The 23752-nt window shown below is 42.5% G+C and overlaps 1 protein-coding gene and 1 long non-coding RNA gene across 2 annotated transcripts in view; one reads left to right on the top strand and one right to left on the bottom strand.

The window, feature by feature from the left end:
- Positions 1-23008, top strand: part of LOC105206967 — an 86204-nt gene extending 63196 nt beyond the window's left edge. The window contains exon 3 of the mRNA XM_039449063.1: positions 21917-23008. Coding sequence (XP_039304997.1) covers positions 21917-22931 — 1015 coding nt within the window. The 3' untranslated portion in view covers positions 22932-23008. The remainder of the gene's footprint in view (positions 1-21916) is intronic.
- Positions 3570-4348, bottom strand: LOC120357729. Its single transcript, XR_005574752.1, has 2 exons — positions 3793-4348; positions 3570-3733 (listed from the first exon to the last, which is right to left on the bottom strand). It is a non-coding gene; the product is annotated as an uncharacterized LOC120357729 (long non-coding RNA).
- Positions 23009-23752: the final 744 nt, after the last annotated feature.

The following is a 23752-nucleotide window of genomic DNA, read 5'->3' as shown; positions in this document are numbered from 1 at the left end:
GGTCCCTAAAGTGTTGACCGACGAACAAAAGAACATGCGAGTGCTTCGATGCCAAGAACTCTTGGAAATGTGTGAAAATGATCCTAATTTTTTAAACTCAGTTATCACCGGTGATGAGTCGTGGATTTTTGAGTACGACCCGGAGACAAAAAGACAGAGTTCAGAGTGGCACACTCCATCGTCGCCCCGCCCCAAGAAGGCACGCATGAGCAAATCCAGAATCAAAACCATGCTCATTGTCTTCTTTGACGTCAGAGGCATTGTTCACCATGAATTCGTACCTACAGGGACCACTGTGAACGCAGCTTTCTACTTGGAAGTGCTAAAAAAATTGAAAAAAAGGGTCACACGTTGCCGAAGCGACATCAAGAACGCGTGGAAGCTGCATCATGACAACGCGCCAAGCCACAGCGCCTTCGTTGTCAACGATTTCCTGGCCAAGACCCACACCCCATTGGTTTCCCAGCCTCCCTACAGTCCCGACCTGGCACCCGCAGACTTTTTTTTGTTTCCTCGTTTAAAACAAGGCCTGAAAGGAAAACATTGGGGCACAATTACAAACATCCAGGCACATGTGACATCGGCTCTAAAGGACATCCCGGAGAAGGCCTTTCAGGATGCCTTCCAGGCCTGGAAGCATCGCCTCCAAAAATGTATCGATGCGGGAGGGTGCTATTTTGAAGATTTCTAACCATTGGTACAAATATATTCAATAAATAGTTTTTTATGAATTTGGTCGCATTACTTATGGAACGCACCATGTACGCGTAGCGGACTCGAATTCCGCATACGCTAGAAATATCGAAAAGACGCTGATGGTCTGTCGGGCTTCCGGCCCGCAACACCATCGCGCTGCGCCAGCTAATGCTGAATCGCTTTCCGGTATTCGGATTTCGGCTAAGCGTGGGAGCTGCATGCCGCAAGGAACACGATTGGCCGAACCAAACGACGAATTTCCGTATAAATATCGCGACAAAATCGGAAAGCGACGGAAGAGTTTGACAAACAGCTGTCCGGTGTGTTACTCGCCGTGCGTGACTTACACGTCGAGCTTGTAACACAATCCGGAGATAACAGCCGACCTATATATACCGGGCCGTCCGGGAGAACAAGAAAACGAGCGACATACATAATCATACTACAAGTGTAACGAAAGCAATACTGAAGAAAATACATTATTTTAACGTTGGAACGAGCAAGTGTTTTATCCTCAACCACCGAGCGGCCCTTCCTACGAGTCCTAACTCCTAAGGCGCCCAAAAGATCCCGATATACCTACCGACGTCTCTGGAGCCATCACCGGGGCACAACAAGATCTTGTTGAAGAAAAATCAAAATCTCCTGCATGCAATGTAGCAGTTTTAATGCTTAAAGGAATGTGCAATAATTGGAAACAGCCTTTGGCATATTTTTTTCTTTATTCTACATTTCCTGCTATTAAACTAAAACCTATTATAATTAAAACTATTGAAAATTACAAGATATTAATTATAAAATAATTGCATTTGTGACTGATATGGGTGGAAATTTCATGGCAACAGCAAATGCATTGGGTGTTACCGAAAATTCACCGTTCTTTATTGTTCAGAAACAACAAATTGCTTATTTCATTGATTCACCGCATGCTATAAAGCCATTCGAAATAATTTTTATAAAAATAACATTAAATATAACAATTCATTTATCTTGTGAAAGTTTGTCGAACAATTTTACGATATTGATAAAAAAAAACGAATTTAGATTAGCATCATAATTTACAGATTGCCATATTGCTCCTAATAATTTTGAAAAAATGAAGGTTCGCTATGCAACACAAGTTCTGAGTACCACAGTAGCTGCCGGTCTATAAAAATTAATAATGACTTCTTCTATATCAAATGATGCTCTTGTTACAGTTGATTTTATTCAAAAAATGAATGATCTATTTGATATATTTAATTCATCAACACTTGTTCTTGCTGCAAGATACAAATAAGCTTTTGCTAGTGAGAAATATCAAATTGAATTCCTTTTACAAATAAAAGAATATTTAAATAATTTTACTGTATTACAAGCTAAGGTACAGACATATCTAATAGAATTAAAGTATTTAAATATTAGCGCCAAAATATTAATTCTCTTCTGAAAATGTGGGATTATTTATGTATTACTGCTCCTGAAATTAAATATTTATTTATGCATTACTGCTTCTGAAATTAAATATTTATTTATGCGTCGTTTTAATGAAGATGCACTAGAAAATTTTTTTGGTAAAATTCGAAATATGAATGGCAATGCTTATAATCCCACTTCTATACAATTTTACTTTACTTTTAAGAAATTGTTCTCCGTAAATTTTTGTACTCCTGTAAGAGGAAATTGCGAGCGAGATAACGATAAAATGTTATCAGTAATAACAAATTTTGCAAGGCAAAATAAAATTTATGTTAAAGATGAAATAAATGAAGGCGAATCTGTACATTTAAATGATGATGATTATCGTAAAATGGATATCAACAAGACGCATTTTGCTACATTTGTCTCATTCGTAAATGTTTAAAGAGACACTTATGCAATGTATGTTTAAATTACACAAAAAAGTATACAGACTTGAACAAAACATCGTTCTATTGCTTTTTTAGAGCATATAATTCTAATGAGGAAAATTTATTTGGTAGCTTGTATATGCCAAATGATAACTTTATTTTATATATAAAAAATTTAGAAGATTTATTAAAACAGAATATTGAAGAATATATTTTACAAAAATCCATTATTAAAAAATTTGTTCAACTTTTTAGACGAGTTAATTTTGTTCATCCATGTCAATATTTTCCACAAGATTATATGATAAAACTATATGCTAGAATACGGTTATTCTATACTTTAAAGTTTATAAATAAACGTTTTAAATTACAAGCTAGTCGTAGAAAATGTGTAATTTTATCTCATAGTTTAAAGATCGTTTTATTCCTCGTTATGCTTCAATAAACTTTATGAATAGTTCTATTAAAATATTATATGTTCAATGCTTGTTTTTTGTTACATTTGCATGTTTACAATGTATACATTTTATGTACACCCAAGGACTTTGATTCTGTCCATGGGGAAATTTTCCAAACTGAGAAGTCACCACTTTCTACATTCTTGCAGTTCATGATTAATGAAACGACTAGATTTTATTGGTCGTTACGTTAATCATGAACTGTAAGTATGTAGAAAGATAGCGACTTCTCAGTTTGGAAAATTTCCCCATGGACAGAATCAAAGTCCTTGGGTGTACATATTTTGTTTTACTAAAACTGTTAGGGCCTATCCAGACAAATTTGCATATTATAGCTACATAACCATATGCATAAAGAAATTAATTAATCTATTAGCACACGCATAAGAAAATGGACCAATCAATTTCCTTACGCAAACGGTTATGCAACTATGCAAATTTATCTGGATAGGCCCTAGACTATTTTTTTTCTAATTTCTAAATTAATACAAATAAACTAATACATAAACAATAATAATAGTAACAAAGGCGGCGAATACGAGTCAAGCGCGGTAGACGGTGCGCAAAAGTAAATAATCTGTAAAGATTTCAGATATACATAATTTATTATTAAACGTTTCGGCTCATTCTTCGAGCCATCTTCAGTAACAATTCGAAGGCGCAGCTGAGGTTGAGGTGAAGGGCTTCCTCATCCGGAAGATGTAACGCTTATACGAGTTGTTAGGCTCGAAAATCGGAACATGATTCGGACTATGGCAGGAAAGTTATAATGAGTACTAGTTTAAATTAATTGTAAAATAAAAACTCACCTCAACGTCAGTAGTTGTCCATGTACAAAAGAATTTTGTCAGCGCAAATAACCACATGTCAAAAGGCGTAAATAAATAAGTAATTGAAATTGAGACAAATCGAGAACGTCTTGTCTGTACAACGGTCAAACTTGAAATGAGAAGGGAACTGGTGCTGCCGGTACGAACAGATATCCGGAGAGATAAACAAACATACAGATGAGGATAAATAGATAGCAAAACAAGCTATAAACTGTCGACAATAGATAAATATGCGTGGTGTAAGAAATCCGTGTCAGATTGTAAATTGAGCCCGTTACATTGTTGTTTAATGCATAAAATTTCAGAAATCAGTCGCTTATGATAAAATTTCTCATGATCGAGAACCTTAACGCCATCCCAGTCGAAATCATGACCGCACTCAATCCTGTGGTCAGTTATCAGTGTACTGTGTATCCTGTTATTTACTATTATAAAGAAAATTCTGAATTGAAGCACAAGAGTAATGTATTTTTATTAGAGAGTTTGAAACACGATACCGCTGCCGTTTACACTGTACAAACATTATTAATTCCAGAGATTTAAAAAAATGTCAAAAATCTTAAAAGAGTATTATACATGACGGATGGGGCGAAACAGCATTTTAAAAATAAATTTCAGATTGCTAACTTAGTGCATCATAAACATGATTTCAATATTCAAGCAGAATGGCATTACAGTGCGACTGCTCACGGTAAAAGTGCTTATGATGGCATTGGTGCTACTTTCAAAAGAGAGGCATATAAAGCAAGTCTTGTTGCTAAACCACAGGATGCAATACTAACATCTCAAGTTCTTTTTAATTGGGCTAAAAAACATTTCAAAAACATAAAGATATTTTATTTACAAAAAACTGACCATGAGAAGGTAAAAAGAAAACTTAAGAAGAGATTTGAAACTGCACCGCCTGTACCGCAAATTCTTAAAAATCATGGGTTTATAGTTGTGGACGAGAATAAAGTACTAATCAAAAGGTATTCCAATGATACAAATGGAATACTATGGCAGTTATGAGAACAAAAGTAAGAAATATAGGATAAAAATAAAAAAAATATTTCATGAAATATCTATCTACATATACAGACACACATACACATACACGCACACACGTACACACGTGAGAGGCAAGGGAACTCACGTAAATCAAGCACCCCAAATGTGAGAGGCAAGGGGACTCATGTAAATCAAGCACCTCGAATGTGAGAGGCAAGGGGACTCACGTAAATCAAGCACTCCGAATGTGAGAGGCAAGGGGACTCACGTAAATCAAGCATCCCGAATGTGAGAGGCTAAGGGATTCGCGTAAATCAAGCATTTCAAACATAAGAGTTAAAGTGACTAATATAGATCAACTATCTCAAAAAGAGTAATATAAGTATAGTATAAGTTTCAAAGTAATTTTAAGTAATCTTACTATTATTCTGTGGAGAAAATGTTTTTTAAAGAACGATATTTTCTGTACTGTAGGTTTTTTGTGACGTACTTTTTCAGGACAAGGATAATGAAATGATTTGAAATTTTGTATGCAAATGTCTTAATAGCCAGATCATGTTGAGCAAGGATTTTTACGTGATTCATTTATACACGCACGCGTATGAGCGCGCGTATCCCCCCTCCCCCCACCACCCCCCACACATACACTCACACACACTCACACACTTACACATAAGGATTAGACCTCTGCTACGTCATATCTTGCACATTTATTCACGTTATTATGTATTTTTTCAAAGGCTTTTTTCATTCTAGCCGTGATATTAGGTCCGCCATTTTGAATTTTCCGAAAGGCCAAACGGCATCAAAAAATAGACATTTCAACGAAAATTTTAAGCCCTTTTCGAACATTTTATCTCAAAAATTGAAATGGGCAGCAGGGGTGGCCTTTTTGACGGAGAATGCCCCATATATATATATATATATATATATAGACAAGTAGCATTATAAATACTTTGAATGTCTACATATTTTCTCAAAATTTTGAAATGTATTTTTTAAATATATAACCATACGTTATATATAATTTAAAAACGTAGTTAATTGAAAAAATAAGAAAAAGTAAAATCATTTTGTTGTTTGCGATTTCGGTGTTCAGAAAATAAGGCAATAAGTCCGTATTTTTACTTTATTCATTTAATCTTGTTATACCTAACAAATTATGTTTTTTTCTGCGTTTTTAAGCTATTGTTCATTAAATTTAATTAAATAGTCATCAAGTAATTGTTTTTTTATCAAATCAGGTTTGCCGTGGACAATTTTATGCATCCATCTTGAAAGGCGACCAAGTGAGACCAACTATAGTGCCACTAGTACAGTATAGTGCAGTGTAATGCAGCTAAAAGAATGGACTATAACTTCATTTTTCTTTCGCGTACATTTATCCAACCGCGCGTACAATTACCCAAGGCGCAAGAAATTTTTTCATTTATCCACTTGCCTCTTTTTGCTGAATATAGCATTACCAAATGAAAAATTGTTCAATATGATAATACATAATGATTAAAAAATGTTTAAAGTTTCTATTTCTGTACTCGTATCGATTTCAACTTCAAAAATTACTTCACTGCGATAAATTTTCCTTAGGTGCGTGCAATTTACCTACTTTCCCCTAATAATATGTCAGAAATACGTATGCGTCGGTAAATCATGCTCCTGTGGTAGAAAGTTGAGACATTCATTAATAATCGCCCTGTATAAAAGATATATAATCAATCACTAAATGCGAATAAATATGTTTACAAAACAATCCTTCAAAATATTAGACAATTGTAAACTTTTTATATTTTGTATATTTTTTCCACTAGACTTGTTAAATTATATATTTATAAAACAAATGTGCATTTATATACCTCATATGAGGCTCATATTGCTCACACGCACGAGAGGCGCATTTCACTCGCATATGTGCGGTCTCACACGTGTGAGCGATATCGCCATCAATTGAGGACGCATCTGTCGAATCCAGTGACATCACCGCATGCGGATAATCCACCTCCGTGAACTTAGCTGTCGGACTAACAGATATAACAATTGTGAAGGTGCCATTCGTTTGCTAGTCGTTTGCTAGTTCCGAATATCTAAGTATTATTATAATTATATTGATAAATAATGTAATAATTCATTTATTAATAAATGGGATTTCTATAGTAACTTTAGCTCTAGTAACTTTCTAGGTGACTCGATGCGCATATGCCATTTTTATCCCCAGTAAAATCTGTGGCTAGCATACCTGAACAACTGCATGAGAATCCGGTGTGATTGAACTATCTTCTTAAACTTATAGTAGACAATACAAAAGGCCATTTGGACCTTAAACATGTGCGGAATGTCACAATACCGAATACATTTGCACACGCTCAAGGTCCAAACTGGCTCCAACGGACTCTTGCCTCTTGTGTTGTTTAAAGTTTAAAAAGATAGTACAATCACACCGGATTCTCATGCAGTTGTACAGGTATGCCACCCACAGATTTTACTGGGGATAAAACTGGCGCATGCGCATCGAGTCACCTAGAAAGTTACTATGGCTAAAGTTACTATAGAAATTCCATTTATTAATAAATGAATTATTACATTATTTATCAATATAATTAGAATAATACTTATTGTTCGCGCGGAATTGTCGCTGCGAATGGGTACTCCTAAATAATGCTCGAGCTCCGCGTGCGAGCATTACGAATACTCACAAGGGGGTCTCAACAGTAGTGAATTTATAGAGTCCCTAGAAGTAGAGAGTCTGGACATCTCGAGGTTCAACGTGATTGGATGCACGTGATTGTGCACCTAAAATGGCAGCACCAATACGAGTGACAAGATCACGTGATCATAGCCATATTGAGAATTGTACACGCGCTTACATTTACGAGTATATGCTTTATAAGCTATAGATGAATTATGCATGTTCCACAAAAAACAAATTTACACAGTGTAACAATGCAAATTATTTCATTTCCTTGTTCAACATTAGCAAACAACAAGGATAAAATGATTAACTGCTTCAAATTATATTAAATGTGTGCCTCTTACTAGAAAACGCATATCTTATGTAGTAAATGAATAATTTTTTGTCATAAAATTTATTATTATTATATAATATTGCTACTCGTATATATGTATATATATACACAAGTAGCAATATTATAATTTAAAATAATGTTGGATATAATTGTAATATTTTTTCCACTAGAATATTATAACATTAAATAAAACGAAACAATAAATATTTATACATGTTTTATTACGGTAAATCAAGTTTACATAGTAGTTAAAGTGAATCGTAGTAGAATAGTAGTAGAAAAGGAAACCGTGGATTCTCTGGCTGATTATTTAAAAAAAAGGTGCGTTCCGTTATTTACTCAGAATATTGAAAATTTATAGTATAAATAACGTGAACTGTAGATTTTCAGATCTCATTTAATTTTCGAAAGTAGCTCTATAGTATTCATAAAAAATAATATAGTTGCACATTATAACCTATCATTAACCTGTATAGCAAACACGTACATGAGCACGTTCTGTTTCGCGTACGATGCGCATAATGCATTATTTATTCTTGTTTAATATTTAGTGAACGATAAGGATAAATAATACATGAAACTCACCATGCGTGAAATGCCGAAACGCAACCTATATATGTGCAGGTTAATAGTATTATAGGTTATGGAACATAGATTAACAAAAAATATGCAAGAATCAGAGTGGATACTATACTAATATATATATTTATTAAAAAATGTACTTACAAATAAACTTCTCGTTCGTTCTTCTAAAATATATAATCTGATCTGCTCTCGCAATTATAATTGCACACGGCACACGGGGGCACATGGACGAGCAACGTATACCGGATGACGCATTCAACTTTCATGGAAAGATGACCGAGTAATGTTTTATTACGCGTGATTGCACAGTGATATCATTTGCGCTCACACTTGTACCCCCGTCACGTTGTGAAGGCGATATGATGGCATTCTCGCACGCACGATGTGATAATCACGTGTGAGGGCAATATGAGCCTTTATCAATTGTTATCTGTAGTTCTAAACATATCTTAATGCTTTTAAAAGAATTTTGATGATATAAACAATTTGTTTATTTTTTAAAAATTGTTATCTTTGAAAAAAGCCTACCCAGATAACATTTCGTAAATTCACGTTATTCTCACGACGTGATAATTACGCTGTGCATGCAAAAGTGCATCACAGTGTTCTCACAATGTGATGGGCGCACACGAGTACGAGTAAAAGGCCGCATAGTGCAATCACGCGTGATGGGAACATTTCACGGCGAAGGTAACGTGATAATTCCGCTTTGCGCATAAGAACGTGTCATACTGTTTTCACGATGTGATGAGGGTACGCTGTAATCAATCGCAACGTGATCAAACAAAACCCTTTTTTTTTTACATGGGGAAATCCTCATGGATACCCTTCCCTTCCGGGGGGAAGGAAGGCGGTTATGCCGGACTCTTACCGGCTAAAACCCCATGGTGGTCCACCTTTACATGTGACGTGGGGGGCGCCCCGGGCTTGCGAAAGCATACTCTACCGGGCGCCCCCCGAGCCACTTCCCCTCTCCCATTTGGCGTGGGAGAGGGACGTCCTAACTGGAGACCGTTGCGGGACCACCACGCAACGGTCTCCCCTGCCGAGGAGCTGCGTGCAATGGGATGGGGTGCCCCCGCACCCGATCCCTGCAACTCCCAGCAGTCCTGGGCTGGAGGGCCAGGCACATCTCGCCCGTTCCTCCCTCCAGCCCGTGACTGTTTTGGGAAAGTTACAGGGCCCGTGCAAATGCCCAGGCCCTTCTCTCAGCTCTCTTTTTACGGCAGGGAGCGGCATTCGGGGCCGACTTCCTACGTCTTTCGTCGCTCTCCTTCTGTGAGATAACTGACTCACAGAAGGAGAGCGCGGCTGCCCAGTGCTCCTCCCCTTCGAGCATGGTACGTACCATGCTCTCCAGGGAGAAGTCAGCCTGGTTTAAACCTAGGGCCCGGAGTAAGACCGGAGTAAGACCCGACGGTCAACATCCCATGCTGGACATTCCAGCAGGGTGTGATCCGCCGAGTCCATCCGAGCCCTGCAGTGGTGGCACACACTGGTGGGTTCACGCCCTATGCGGTGCATACTCACCGAAGCAACCATGCCCGGTGAGCACCTGCCCCAGCCTATATGTGAGGGATCCGAAACGTCGCCGGCCCACCCATTCCTTCAAAACTGGCCCGATGGCGCCGATGACGCGGGAGCTCGGCCCATCTAAGGACAGGCCCTCGCCCCAATTCTCGACAGCACGTCTCCTCGCTTGGAGGCGCCACACCTCTTGCTCTTTTGGTGTCCAGGGGGCCCCGGGGGCTCGACGGCGCGCGCATTTCTCTGTGTACGCGTCAGCGTACACGCGTACCTCGAGCACCCACGGGAGCGCCCCAGCCACCAGCATCGCCGCCACAGTGGCGATGGTCCGATAACCCCGTGCGGCACGGACGACCAGCCCGCGCTGAGCGCTCTGTAAGAGCTCTTTCAGGCGACGGCTGGCCGCCACATCGGCGTACCACACGGGGCGCCATATAGCGCTATTGACCGGACCACGCCAAGATATAGGCGGCGAGCTCCTCCACCAGGTCCCCCGAGATTGGGCATCAGCCTGCCAAGGCTGGCAGACACCGCCCGCATCCGGGGAACCAACCGCAGGAAGTGCGGCACAAAGCTCCACCTGCTGTCGAGTATGAGACCCAGATACTTCATCTGGGTCCCAATTGGGACTCGGACCCTCTATACGGTAAGCTAGGCCCCGCGCGGTGGTCCCCTCACCCGAGGTCCGGCGAACCAGACGACGTCGGTCTTTTGGGGAGCCACGCGTAAGCCCAGCATCCGTATACGACCCACCAGGTGCGCCATCCCAACCTTGGCGAGGCGAGTGGTGCTCCCCCAATCTTTTCCCCAGGCCAGGAGCAGCGTGTCGTCAGCGTAACACACTACTCCCAGCCCGTAAAGAAGGGCGCCGGAGGACCCAGTCGTAAGCTAAATCCCACAGGAGCGGTCCAAGGACCGATTCCTGTGGGACACCCCGGTGGATCCCCCGTCTGTGGGGTCGCCCGTACCGCCCCAGGTAGCGTATGCCCCTGTCCCGGAGGTAATCCCCGATTACCTCCTGCATATACGCAGGCACCCGATGAAAACGGAGTGCCTGACGTATACACTCCCACGGGAGAGTGTTGAAGGCATTGGCTATGTCTAAGAAGGGGAAGTTGGCGAGACCGCCAACACCTTCTTCCCGCGGGAGACAGCCTCATCCGAGAGGGCACGGATCCGCCGAATAGCATCGACGGTTGATCTGCCCTCTCGGAATCCGAATTGGCAGTCGGCCAGATCGGGGCCCTCGTGGGGTAGGTGCTCTCGGAGACGAGCCGCTAGAATACGCTCCAGCATTTTGCTCGTCTCGTCGAGCAGGCAGATGGGGCGGTAAGCCGAGGGCGACCCCTCGGGCTTACCCTCCTTCCGGAGGAGCACCAACTTCGCCTCCTTCCACGCGGTGGGAAACCGCCCAGCTTCCAGACACTTCCCGAACAAGTGCTGGAGGCCGCCCATCAATACACCTGACACCAAAGCCAGGACCTTAGCGGGGATGCCGTCCGGGCCCGGGGCTGTTTTCTTCGCCCTGAGCCGTTTGGCGATCCCCATCACCTCCTCCCTCGAGACCTCGTGCGCGTTTTCCCACCGGTCAGGCACCGTAAGGGGGGAGGGGCACGCCGAGATGGGCCACCTCCCCCGGCCCCAGAGGGAACAGGGTGGTGACCACGGTCTCGAGGAACCGCTGGTTGAGACTCTCCGTTAGGGGTGCACCCGCCGCCCTAAATTTGTTTCTTACAATATTATAGGGGCGCCCCCACGGATCGCGATCGACTGTCTCGACCAGCTCTTCCCAGGCCCTGGCCTTGGACTCTCCAATGGCCCGCTGAAGGGCACGTTTGGCGTCACGCCGCTGGTCCCTCAGAGAAGCCATGATTTCGTCGTCTCTTACGCGCTTGCGCGCATAGTGGGTGCACCGGTGGATCGCCCGATTGCACTCACGTCTGAGCTGCGCAATTTCGGGCGTACACCCCCTTCTTGCGGGGGGGCTTTTCGGATGCGGGGCATCGCGGCATCACAGATATCTGTGAGCACTCCCCGCAGCCGCGCTGCTCCCTCGTCCACATTGGCCATTGGCCTGGTCAGGATCCCCGACCAGGCCACAGACTCGGCCGCGGCCATCAGGAAGTCGACATTGAGCTTCCTGACGGCCCAGCGGCATGGCATCCGGCCCCCCTCTCGCCGCCAACAGCTTGCTCATGCGCTTGCTGCTGACGGCCGCCAGAAGGATCGGAGACGCGGAACCGAATATATCGGTGGTCCGACAGAGTCTCCTCCCCCTCCAGCACCTTCCATCCGGACACCATGCGCGAGGCACGGGGACACCCCAGAGTGAAATCCACGATGGAGCCCCCGTTGTGGCTCACGCATGTGTCTACGGACCCCCTGTTGAGGAAGTTGAGCCCCAGCTCCAGGGCCCAATTTCCAAGGGAGTCCCCTCTTATACACGTCGCCGGGGATCCTCCAGCTTGGCGTTGAAGTCCCCGGCAACGATCGTTGGTGAGGGGCGGGATCGGTCAACAACCGACCCCACCCTCTCGATCAAGTCCTCAAATTGGAAGAGACGGCGGCTCGGGGGAGCATACACCCCAATGACTACCGTCTCGCCCCATTTAGCGGCCACGTAGCCATCCCCCCTCTCAACGAGAGAGAGAGAGAGAGGCAGGGCACGCGGGCCACCACCACCAATGATTGCCACCAAGCCATCCTGGTCACCGAGCCAATCAGCCCGATCGTGCACCAGGTATGGCTTGGAGGCCACAGCCAAGTCGATGGACCACTCCGCGAGGTGTTGGCACAGGAGATCCTGCGCCCTTGCGGAGTGGTTCAGATTAGCCTGGAGGAAGCGGAGACCGGTGTCTGGCATTACTTACCGGTCTCCATGGCCTCCTCCGGGCTCACTACCTCCATGGGAGAGGGTGCAGCAGCTCCCTCTCCCACGGCAGGAGAGACGGTGCTTCCCGCCGCCTTTCTCCGGCGCAGCCACCGCTGCCGCGCCCGATGCCGAGGCCGTTGACTTGGCCTGGCCGCCCCTCCTCCTAGGAGGGGGTGTGGCCACGCAGGCCTTTCCCCCCATCCTATGATTGGAGGGGCGACCGCGCACCTCGCACCTTGGGCACTTCGGTGGGGCCTGGCAAGCCCCCGCAAGGTGACCCTCTTGGCCGCAGCGGTAGCAAAGCCCACTCTGCGGTCCACCTCCGAGGGGCATTTGTTACGTACATGTCCCACCTGTAAGCAGCGATGGCACTGCATTGGGCGGGCTTCTAATAGCTCAACCCGGGCCATCGTCCACCCGACCCTTAGTTTTCCCGTTTTTGCCTCCTTAAGGGCAGCGGCTTTCGGGATCCGGGCCCATGCTCCACGAAGCCCGCTCGCGCCAGGCCTGAGCCCGCTGACCTGGATATCGGCCGCGGGCATCCCCCCTCCACCGATATCGCAGCGGCCACCTCTACCGCGGTGACGGAATCGTCCAAACCGGTTACCCTGAACTCTGCCATGGGCACCGGCCTGGAGACCCTCACGCCGCTTTCCCCCAGGGCAGCGACCAGCTTTTCTGCAAGCTGGTTCGCTTTGGGGGCACTTCCCTCCCCGGGGACCTCGAGGATGATGCCCCCGGTGACCGCCCTCCGCATGCGGAGGTGGTCTATTTCCAAGGCCGCGAGGTCCACCTTGGACCTAGCGGCCTTCATCACCTCCGCATACGGAAGGTCGTTTACTTTCTCAGGGGGGACCGTGAGGACGACCGCAGCTGTCCTCACTTTTCACCCCTTCCTCCCCTTATTCTTTTTGGATTTGGGGGGGGGGAACCACCTTGGCCGAAGGAACCACGAGGCCTTCTTGGCGGTTGGAATCGTCTTAGGAGCCGCCACGGGCAGCCCTTTTTTATTAGAGGGCGCCGCCTTCGGTTTGGCGGCAACCCCCCCGGACTGCCCCATAGAGGGTGGAGGAGGAACCGTGGGGGCAACTGTCGCCCCCTTCTTTTTCTTACCCCTCTAGACTACCTCGACGAACGACAGATTGTCGTTGTCGGGGGTCTCTCCAGCCTTTCCCTGGGCACGGATCGGAGGCTCCGGCCGTGCCGGCTGGGGGCGGGACTGGTTCTGGGACTTGTTCCGCCCCTTCTCAGTCCCGGCGGTCACCGGCAGGGTCGGCTTGGACTTCCCCTCTTTGGCCGAGGGTATCGTCGCCGACCCAGTGCCGCTCTTCTTTGAGGCAGCGAGGGGGGGACAGAGGATTTCCTCTCGGGGAAGGCGAGACTCAACTACTGCGAGTTTCGCACTCACCATATCCCCCACCTGCCTCATTATGCGCGCAGCTAGTGCTTCCATCCAGTCACCCGCTTCCGAGGCCGGAGGGCAAGTTGCGCCCAAGTTGTCATTGCCATAGGGGGCCGCACCTGGCTCTCTCTCCTGGACAGAAGAGGCCATAGGCAGCTCCCCCTGCATTTTCCGTTTTTTCACTTTACGTGATGTACGGGAGATCACCTCGTTGCCACCGCAGTCAATAGAGGGAGGTCCCTCGCGGTGCAGTGGCTGCACCTCCAAGTAGCTCTTCCTGAAGGAGGCCACTTCAGCCCTGAGCTGGGCCACCTCCTCGCGGAGGTTAGCGTTGTCTCGTTCCAACCTCCGCACCTCCTCATTGGCAGACAGGGCCCCCAGCGCACTGGAGTCCTCGACAATATTGTCGGCTAGGTTTTTGAGGGCCTTCGCCCCGCCTTGGAAACGTCCGAGCGGCCCGAGGGCCGTCCCGACCCGATGCACCGGGGAGAGTTTCCCGCGATACACGCGCCGGGATGTCCCACGCCGCTCCGACCCTGCCCCGGAACGAGTCCGGGCGGCCCGGAAACGGCCCAGCCCGACGGGTTCGGTGACACCGAAGTCCCGCCGGGCCGTCCCCCTCCGCGGGTTGCCGGCTCCCTCCATGCCAGGAGACGAGCCGCAAAGCGACACCGTCCACCGACACAGGTCATCGGCCACCCCTCCTAGCAATAGGCTCTCCGCCGCGCGAGCCTTGGGCCCTGCGTTCGCCTTCGCGCTGAAAGCGAACGCCTTCGCTGCCCGCCCACTACCGAAGCTGACGTCCGCGACGCAGAGACCAGCACCGCTGTTACACGGCCCAGGACCCCGCGCCACGGACGCCACCCTTGGATTTTTTATAGAGGTTTACTCCTCGCGGCCCGGGCGGTAAAGCCTAGGCCCCCGGTCTATCCCGTGCGTAATTTCAGCACGTGATATCAAACAAAACCCTCCCGTATATTATATTATATTAAATTAACAAATTTACAAAATATTATATAAACTTCCAATTGCGCATTTTTCTCAAGTATTTTTTGTTTTTAATTTTTTTAATGCTAATTTACTAAAAATATTGTAAATAATAATATTATTAATCTTTAATTGTCAATCATAAAAAAAAGAATAAAAACATTGATATATGTATAGTATAATGCATTTAAAGTATCCCAATCATCAAACAATATTTTTTAAATGTTTTTTTAATATTTATTTAATATTAATTTTTTATTGTACAATTTATTATAACAAAAATATTTATTAAACTTTTATTAAATATTTATTTAACATTAATTAAACATTTAAAAAAATGATTTTGAGAAAATATTTATTTCATATTTAACGTTTATTTAACATTAATTAAATATTTAAAATAATGATTTGTAAAAATATTTATTTAACGTTTATTTCACCTTTATTTAATATTTATTTCAAAATAATTTTTCATTTAAAAAACATTTTTTAAAATCATTAATTTAACATTTATTGAACTTTAATTTAATATTTATTTCACATTAAATTTTTATTTAAAAAATTATTTTTTAAAAACATTAATTTAACATTAATTTAACATTAATTTAACATTAATTTAATATTAATTTAATATTTATTTTACTTTTTTTAAGTAAACGTTTTTTAAACCTTTATTTAATATTGTTTATGTATTTATTTTTCATGAATTATTTAATTAAAAAAATTATTTGAGTAAGCATTTTTTATGTTTATTTAATATTTATTTAATGTTAATTATTTTATTTATTTATTTAACATTTAAGCTTTTCATTTTTTAATTATTACTGATTTTAAAATTTGTTAATATTTATATAAATTATTATATAAATTTATATAAATTATTATATATATTTTAAAATATTTATATAAATAATATACTTTAATTATGTATATGTAACAAAATGCCCCTCCACCTCGCGCGCACCGTTACTTCGCTCTGACTGTCCGAGCACCGCGACATGCGCGCACCCGTCTATCCTTTCGACGCGATCACGCGGCAGCACGCACGCCGTCCGTAGCGTTCCGCAAATTTCCCATTCTGGGCCAGCTAATCGAGTGCGCGGATTAGTGCATCCAGTCACGCGTTCGGATATACAGGGGGTCCCAGAGCGATGTATACAGATTATTACGATGAAGTAGAAAGGATCGAGATAAATCAAAAAGTTTAATACCATTAACCGAGAGGGTTTCCGGATGGACGCCACGTGCGTGTTGATCACTTTGCCGACGTTTCGCAAACATTGCAGCTTGCATCATCAAGGCTGAGAGCTCCGATACTGAGCTCCCTTCGGTTGGGTGGCCCCGTTGCGCCCGATGAGAGTGAGGGTGGGTGGTTGATTGGTCAGCTAATCAGAGCCAATCAGAGTTTTGATTGACCGGCTGGTCAATTAAAAAACCCGGGAGGACGGTATGCCAAATAGGATTTACTTAAAGGCCTTTGTCGCGGTTGAGGTTGTCAGGATGTTTCAAGATTTCCAGACCTTCCCAATATTTTCTGGTGAAGTTGCCTTGTAACGAGGTCAATATGGTAGACTTATTATATCATACTGCACGGCATGTCCAGTCTCCATCCAAAGTTCCGTCAAGGCTGATTGTCTTGGCTGTACGAGGTGTGTTCAAAAAGTATCGCGAATTTTGAATTTTCGCGGGTTACGTATATTCGAATTTCGATCTTTTTGTGGCGTTATGTTGGTACTCATGTCTCTCACTTATGCCGACAAGCTCGGCCATTTTGAATGTTCACTTAATTGTTGACAGCTGCTTTGCTTGCACGTGTTTTGGATCGTCTTCGATTTTTACCTATTCAAAAAAATGGATCAAAGAACCTGTATCAAATTTTGTGTGAAAAACGAAATTAAGTGCGCGGATGCATTCCGAATGTTGACTGTGGCATACGGAGAAGCTACCTTGGACCGAAGCAACGTTTATCGGTGGTACAAAATGTTCTCAGAAGGCCGAGAAGATGTGAACGACGAAGAGCGTTCCGGACGCCCGAGCACTTCAACAACAGACGAAAAAATTAATGAAGTGGAGAAAATGGTATTGGCCAATCGTCGAATCACCGTTAGAGAAGTTGCTGAGGACCTAAACATATCGATTGGCTCGTGCCATTCGATTTTTATCAATGATTTGGGCATGAGACGGGTCGCCGCGAAATTCGTACCAAACGCCCCTGCTCACATATCGTTGCTTGTGCGCGACTTTTTGGCCAAAAACAACACACTAATGATGCCGCAGCCACCGTATTCCCCAGATCTGGCCCCCTGTGACTTTTTCTTGTTCCCTAAACTGAAGAGGCCCATGAAAGGACGACGTTACGCTACGCTTGACGAGATAAAGACGGCATCGAAGGAGGAGCTGAACAAGATAAAAAAAAATGATTTTTTGAAGTGCTTCGAAGATTGGAAAAACCGTTGGCACAAGTGTATAATATCTCATGGGGATTACTTTGAAGGGGACAAAATAGATATTCATGAATAAATAAATAATTTTTGAAAAAACACAAAATTCGCGATACTTTTTGAACACACCTCGTATTTGGCACACTTCTGGTGTTCCTTGATCCGTGTACTGATCTTCCTCCCGGTTTCTCCTATGTACACTTTTTCGCAGACGCAAGGTCTTGTACACCTCTGGTGTTTTCAGGCTTGATCTTTGATCCTTGGGATTAGAGAGTAATTGAGCAATTTTCTTCTAGGGTTTGAAGATTACTCTGATGTTGTGCTTACTCAGAATTCTGCCTATGCGCTTTGTTGTACCTTAAAAATACGGAAGGACAGCTGTCATTTTCCTTACTCTTTCTTCATCCAGAGTTTCGGTGTCGTTGGGACTAGAGATCTTGTTCTTCAATCTCTTGAAATATCTGATCAATGTTCTTGCTGTTATACCCATTTCTAGTCAAGGTCTGATTAAGATGTTGTAACTCTTCATCCAAAAACGTTGGTTCAGAAACTGTGTGGGCTCTGTATGCTAATGAGCTGATAACTGAATTTTTTTGTGACGGATGGTGATGGGAGATTGCGTGAAAATATCGGTCAGTGTTGATTTTCGTTAAACCCGATGGCCTAAAATACCATCTCCGTTTCTTTGAACCAACACGTCTAGGAAGGGAATTTGGTTTTCCTGTTCTACTTCCATTGTAAACTTAATGTTTGGATGTTGGGCATTGAGAAAAGCGAGGAAGAATGTGAGAGTTTCTTTGCCGTGGCTCTATATAACAAATGTGTCATCCACGTATCGGAACCACGTGGAAGGTTTGAGGGGTACGTTCTTCAGAATTTTGTTTTCGAGATATTCCATGAAGATGTTAGCAATAATGGGTGAAATAGGGGATCCCATTGCTGCTTCTGAGGTTTGTTCAAAGAACTCTCCTTGAAACCGGAAGTAGGTCGAGGTTAGGCAATGTTTTATTAGTGGGAAGAGGTTAGTCGGAAGTTTGTCGGACTTTTTGATAATGTCCAACGTATCCTGAACCGGGACATTTGTGAACAATAAAACAACATTAAAACTCATCAGGATGTCATTGGGTTTTGTTTTGATCTTTGCAATTTTGTTCACAAAATCAATAGAATTCTTGATGTGAGATCCATTGAGACTAGTAAGTTTTTGAAGTGGTGTGGTGAGGTAGCGGGTCAACATGTAGGAAGGTCCCCCGATATTGCTGACGATAGAGGGCGAAGGGGGATCAATTTCTTATGAATCTTGGGGAGGCCGTAGAATCTGAGAGCCGATGATTCCGGGGGGGGGTAAGGTATTTAGTAGTTTCGGGAGGGAGGTCTGCATTCTTGAACAGAACGGATGTTTTTCTATATGGTGGATGTTGGGTTTTGTTTCAGTTTTCTATAAACGCTGCAATCCGAGAACATAGCATTGACTTTATTATAGTAGTCTTCTTTGTCCATTACCACTGTGGCATTTCCTTTATCCGCCGGTAGAATTAGAATGTCTCAAATTCTGTCTCAAATTCTGAAGTGCCAAGCGTTCTTCTCTGTTGATGTTTTGGCTGGGTGGTTTATGTTAAGTACAAACGTACATTTACACAGGCGCGTCGTGCACGACACCCACATACATACTACTGTGTCCAAAAAGTAAGGTGACATTGCATTTATTTCGAAAATTCTTTATTTATTCTTGCAAATCAATTTCGTCCCCTTCAAAGTAATCCCCCCCCCTGATATAATACACTTATTCCAACGGATTTTCCAATCTTCGAAACAGTTGTAATAATCGGTTTCAGGAATGGCCTTTAGCTCCTTCTTCGCAGCGGCTTGAATCTCTTCTATCGACTCGAAACGGTGTCCCCATAGCCAGAAGTCGCATGGAGCCAAATCAGGTGAATACGGTGGTTGTGGAACGATATTAGTCGAGTTTTTGGTTAAAAAATCACGAATCACCGTTTCGAGTCGATAGAAGAGATTCAAGCCGCTGCGAAGAAGGAGCTAAAGGCCATTCCTGAAATCGATTATTACAACTGTTTCGAAGATTGGAAAATCCGTTGGAATAAGTGTATTATATCAGGGGGGGATTACTTTGAAGGGGACGAAATTGATTTGCAAGAATAAATAAAGAATTTTCGAAATAAATGCAATGTCACCTTACTTTTTGGACACAGTAGTACATGCGAACATAAATATAATAAGTAAGGCACGCACTCGCACACACGTGTGCGAGTGTATACATGTGTTAACGAGAGTGGACGATGGACGGGTAGCGCGACGCGATTAAAACAAAAGATGAGTCTCGGTCAATTCAAGGAATTTGCACCTTGGGATTGCCTGTTACCAGGCAGACGTGCGTCTCGGGATTGCCTGTTACCAGGCAGACGTGCGTCTCGGGATTCCCTGTCGCCAAGCGCACGTCTTTTCATTAAAAATAATTGCAATCCAATATCAGTTTTTTGTCCCGAATCCGCGTCTCGGATTCATTACATCCTCGATCGCAGAGCTGAGCAGACGAGTCAAAATCAATCACTGATCAAGACGCGGAATAGTCGCCTAATCGCGTCGCATCGCTCTACGGCGTCGTCCTCGTAGACTCAGGACGGCTGCCCCTTAACGCTACCGAGACTGAAAAAACGCGTTATTATAAAGACGTGCACGCGAGTGATTCTCTGCGATCGAGAAATAGACGCGCTCACAAATTTTTGTATTCACAATTCCGCGACTCAAGGCAGTGGTTCCACGGTGTTGTCCTCACGGACTCAGGGTTACTGCCTCTCGGCGTTGTCGCAGTGAATACGTCCTTCTGGACACACGCGTGCTCATCCAATCGTTATCGTTTCGCAGTACGTGGTGAATACACGTGTGAATTGTATTAATTTGATTGAACTTTGCAATTATAAATAAAACATTTAAAGAAATACAATGTGTGAAATTTAAGTATTTCTCACTGAACAGTTTAGCTTTGCGGAGAATGTTGACTGCTCGTTGTCTAATGTCAATAATGTTTTTTTATGTCCTAGTCTTATTTCCCAATGTTATTTTTTAGCCATCTTTGCTTATCTGGCCATGGGTTTTAATAGGTTAATCTATGCGGAAACTTGCTAACGTATTGTTTTGTCTACATCCATTGTTGACACAAATTACTTCTATTCTTTGTAATTAAAAACAAGTTATGAATAAATAATAATTTCTTTATTCACAATTCATTTTTTATTACCCTAAGTATTTCGTTACGTACTGTAACATATCAACAAAAGATTTGACTAATTTTAGCGATTCAAAGAAGTCACTATTCTTTTAGTACTGATATTATTGTTATTATAAAACTCTTATTTCAATATTTATTGTACTGTACTGATAGTCTTCAATGCTCTCTCGCGTGGTCAACGCTGTATGAAACGAATCCGTTTTATTATGAAGAATCGAGCGCACGAACAAGTATCATGCGTACAGAAACGTTTTTAATTATTTTTTGGCAAATGGAAATGTCGGAACATAACTTTATTATGTACCATTAAATTTGTATTAAAATGAACTTAATTTTGCTTATTAAAACAATAAAAATTTAAAAAAAACGTAAGTAGTGGGGAAAATATAAATGAAAATTTTAATATTTTTTGTCACTATTATAAAGTACTTCTCAAGCTATTCAACTTTCATTCGGAATATTTTTTTGTATCTTTTATTGTTTTGACGATATACGTTTTAAAAGAAAAAAATCGATTTTCTTCAAAGGGATATTTTGAAGATTAAAAATAAGTATGGGCACGTATAAAAAAAATACTTGTCCTTTATTTTAATCTGTACTATAACGTATTAGAGACTTGTCAAAATCGGAGGTGGACACTTCTGTATGTTTCCTTGTAATAGAAACTTTATTTCATTGTGAAACATTTTTTGTTAATAATTTTTAGATTTGAGGTGGTGAAGAGTGACTGCTACCTAAAACTTTTGAAGATCATTTGAGGTCATAATTTTGATAACGTATCAAGACTATGTCAACGGCGCGGTGTCCTCTAAACTAAATATTTACTTAAAAACTATTACATATTTTTTTATGTTTAATGTACACGCAAAAATAAATACTGGGTTATTCAAATTTAAGAACAATTTGATAATTTTTTAATTTTTTGAAGCTTTGTAAAGGCATCTTAAATTTGGAAGGTTTAAAGTTTTCAATGCAATAACCCTAAAAATTACTATCGGCTATTGTTTCTTAATATGTTGCATTAAATTGTAGGTATATTGGAAGTTATAACTTGAGCAAGGGACCAGTATTCTACGAGGCACATCCGACTACTCGAAACCCTTATCAGAAGAAACGCTACTTCGATCAAAATACAATATTTGAAACTAGTTTTCAAATGCCTTTGAAGCATCTCGCGTACTCGGTCGAGACGAATCATCCAGTTTCGATTAATGAATCATTCGTTGTTGTGGATGATAATATGGAAATTTCGTCGGGGGAACAACGGACAGCGACAGAACGCAATTACCACGTTGCAAATCAACTCTCATCTTTCCCCAGTGAACGTTTAATGATTTCCGATCATGATAAAAATTCGCGAGTTGTGAGTACCGAAGAGATTTCTAAATTTGTTAGAAAAATGATATTCAGTGATTTAGAAAATTGGAATGTTCTCGAAGGATATCTCAATCGTATCGATCATCAAGGTCAACCAACGCCTCAGCCAGAAATGTATTCTGGAGAAATTTACAAAAATGAGAAAGACGGTACTTATATATTTTCACTAAATCATACACCAAAAGATTCGAAACAGTCGAATCTCGAGGCATCGTTGCTTCGAAAACTGGATGTGCGTAATGCGAAATCACCTCGATATTTTGAGGAAGTCGATGTGAACAGAAATACAATGACGAATAAAATAAGTGTCAGCGATATGACAGCACAAACAGTCGATACACCATTGATCAACGTTCTCTCCAATTCGTTACTTTCGGAGAACATTTTTCAACCGCGGCCTCAATTAATCAAATATAAGTTTTTCAAGAGACTGATGCCTTCACAGCTCGGCAAACAAAATAAAAAGGTGATCAATGTGTCTACATCACAGCGGTCTTACAGTAACAATCTCATTCATAAGAAAATTATCAATGGTGACCGAGTCGACAACAAACAAGGAAAAGAAAACGTCAAAGTGACATCTATCCAAATAAGCGAACTGCCGCGGCACAAAACGCGTCATCATCACAGTGAATGGCCTAAACGAGATTATTCTAGTCATTCTTCGTAACAAGTTACTTATTTAACTGTCTCATAAAAATCAAAAGCATGTAATTGAAACGATTAATATAGAAAGTACACATGCCACGTCTTTTATGAAAATCAATTTTTTTATTGAACTATGTGGTTTTTTTTTTTAGTGGAAATATGGTTTTTATAAAGCGATTTTTAGGTTTTTTGTTATATCTTAAAAACTATTCAAGATATGTTTTATATTATACAAAAATTTTATAATAAAATTACCTTTATTTATTTCCGCCAATAATGATTTTTAAAAATGAAATAAACCGTAATTTCTATTGCATGATCAGCACAGATCGAGATCAGGAATAGAAATTGGTTCGAGCAAAAGGGAAGAAGAAATTAATATTTGTGACGGATGTAATGTTGAAAATAATATAACGTTTATTTAATCGTTCAATTTTATACAGAGATTCGGTAACGGAACGAGAGTTTTATCAACACGGACTATTTGTATTTTGCGTAAAGTTACGTATCTTAACGCAGATAATTTACACTAACGTAGACAATTTATATTGAATATTTCAGAGACGCGGACAAATTATATCTTAGACAGATAGTATAAGCAAAAAATATGGAATATGCGGTTGAAGCTTGTCTTCAAGGTGCGGTCCGTATAACAGCGCACGACGCGGAGCAGGTTACGAAGCAAGTCGGGGCTTTCAAGTCGGTGGGTGAGATTCACGCAGAGCGGGAGAATTTGGCGCGACTTGCAGGCGAGCGTTCCGAGGCAGGGGTTTTAACGTTTGCCTGTGTACTTTCCAAAGCCCCGGGACATAGATCCGCGGATGGGAATTAATGGCAAGGACC

This window comes from Solenopsis invicta, chromosome 5 (assembly GCF_016802725.1).
Source record: "Solenopsis invicta isolate M01_SB chromosome 5, UNIL_Sinv_3.0, whole genome shotgun sequence".
NCBI lineage: Eukaryota > Metazoa > Arthropoda > Insecta > Hymenoptera > Formicidae > Solenopsis > Solenopsis invicta.
Note: the sequence above shows the minus strand (reverse complement) of the source record. Positions and strands in the feature narration are given on the sequence as shown.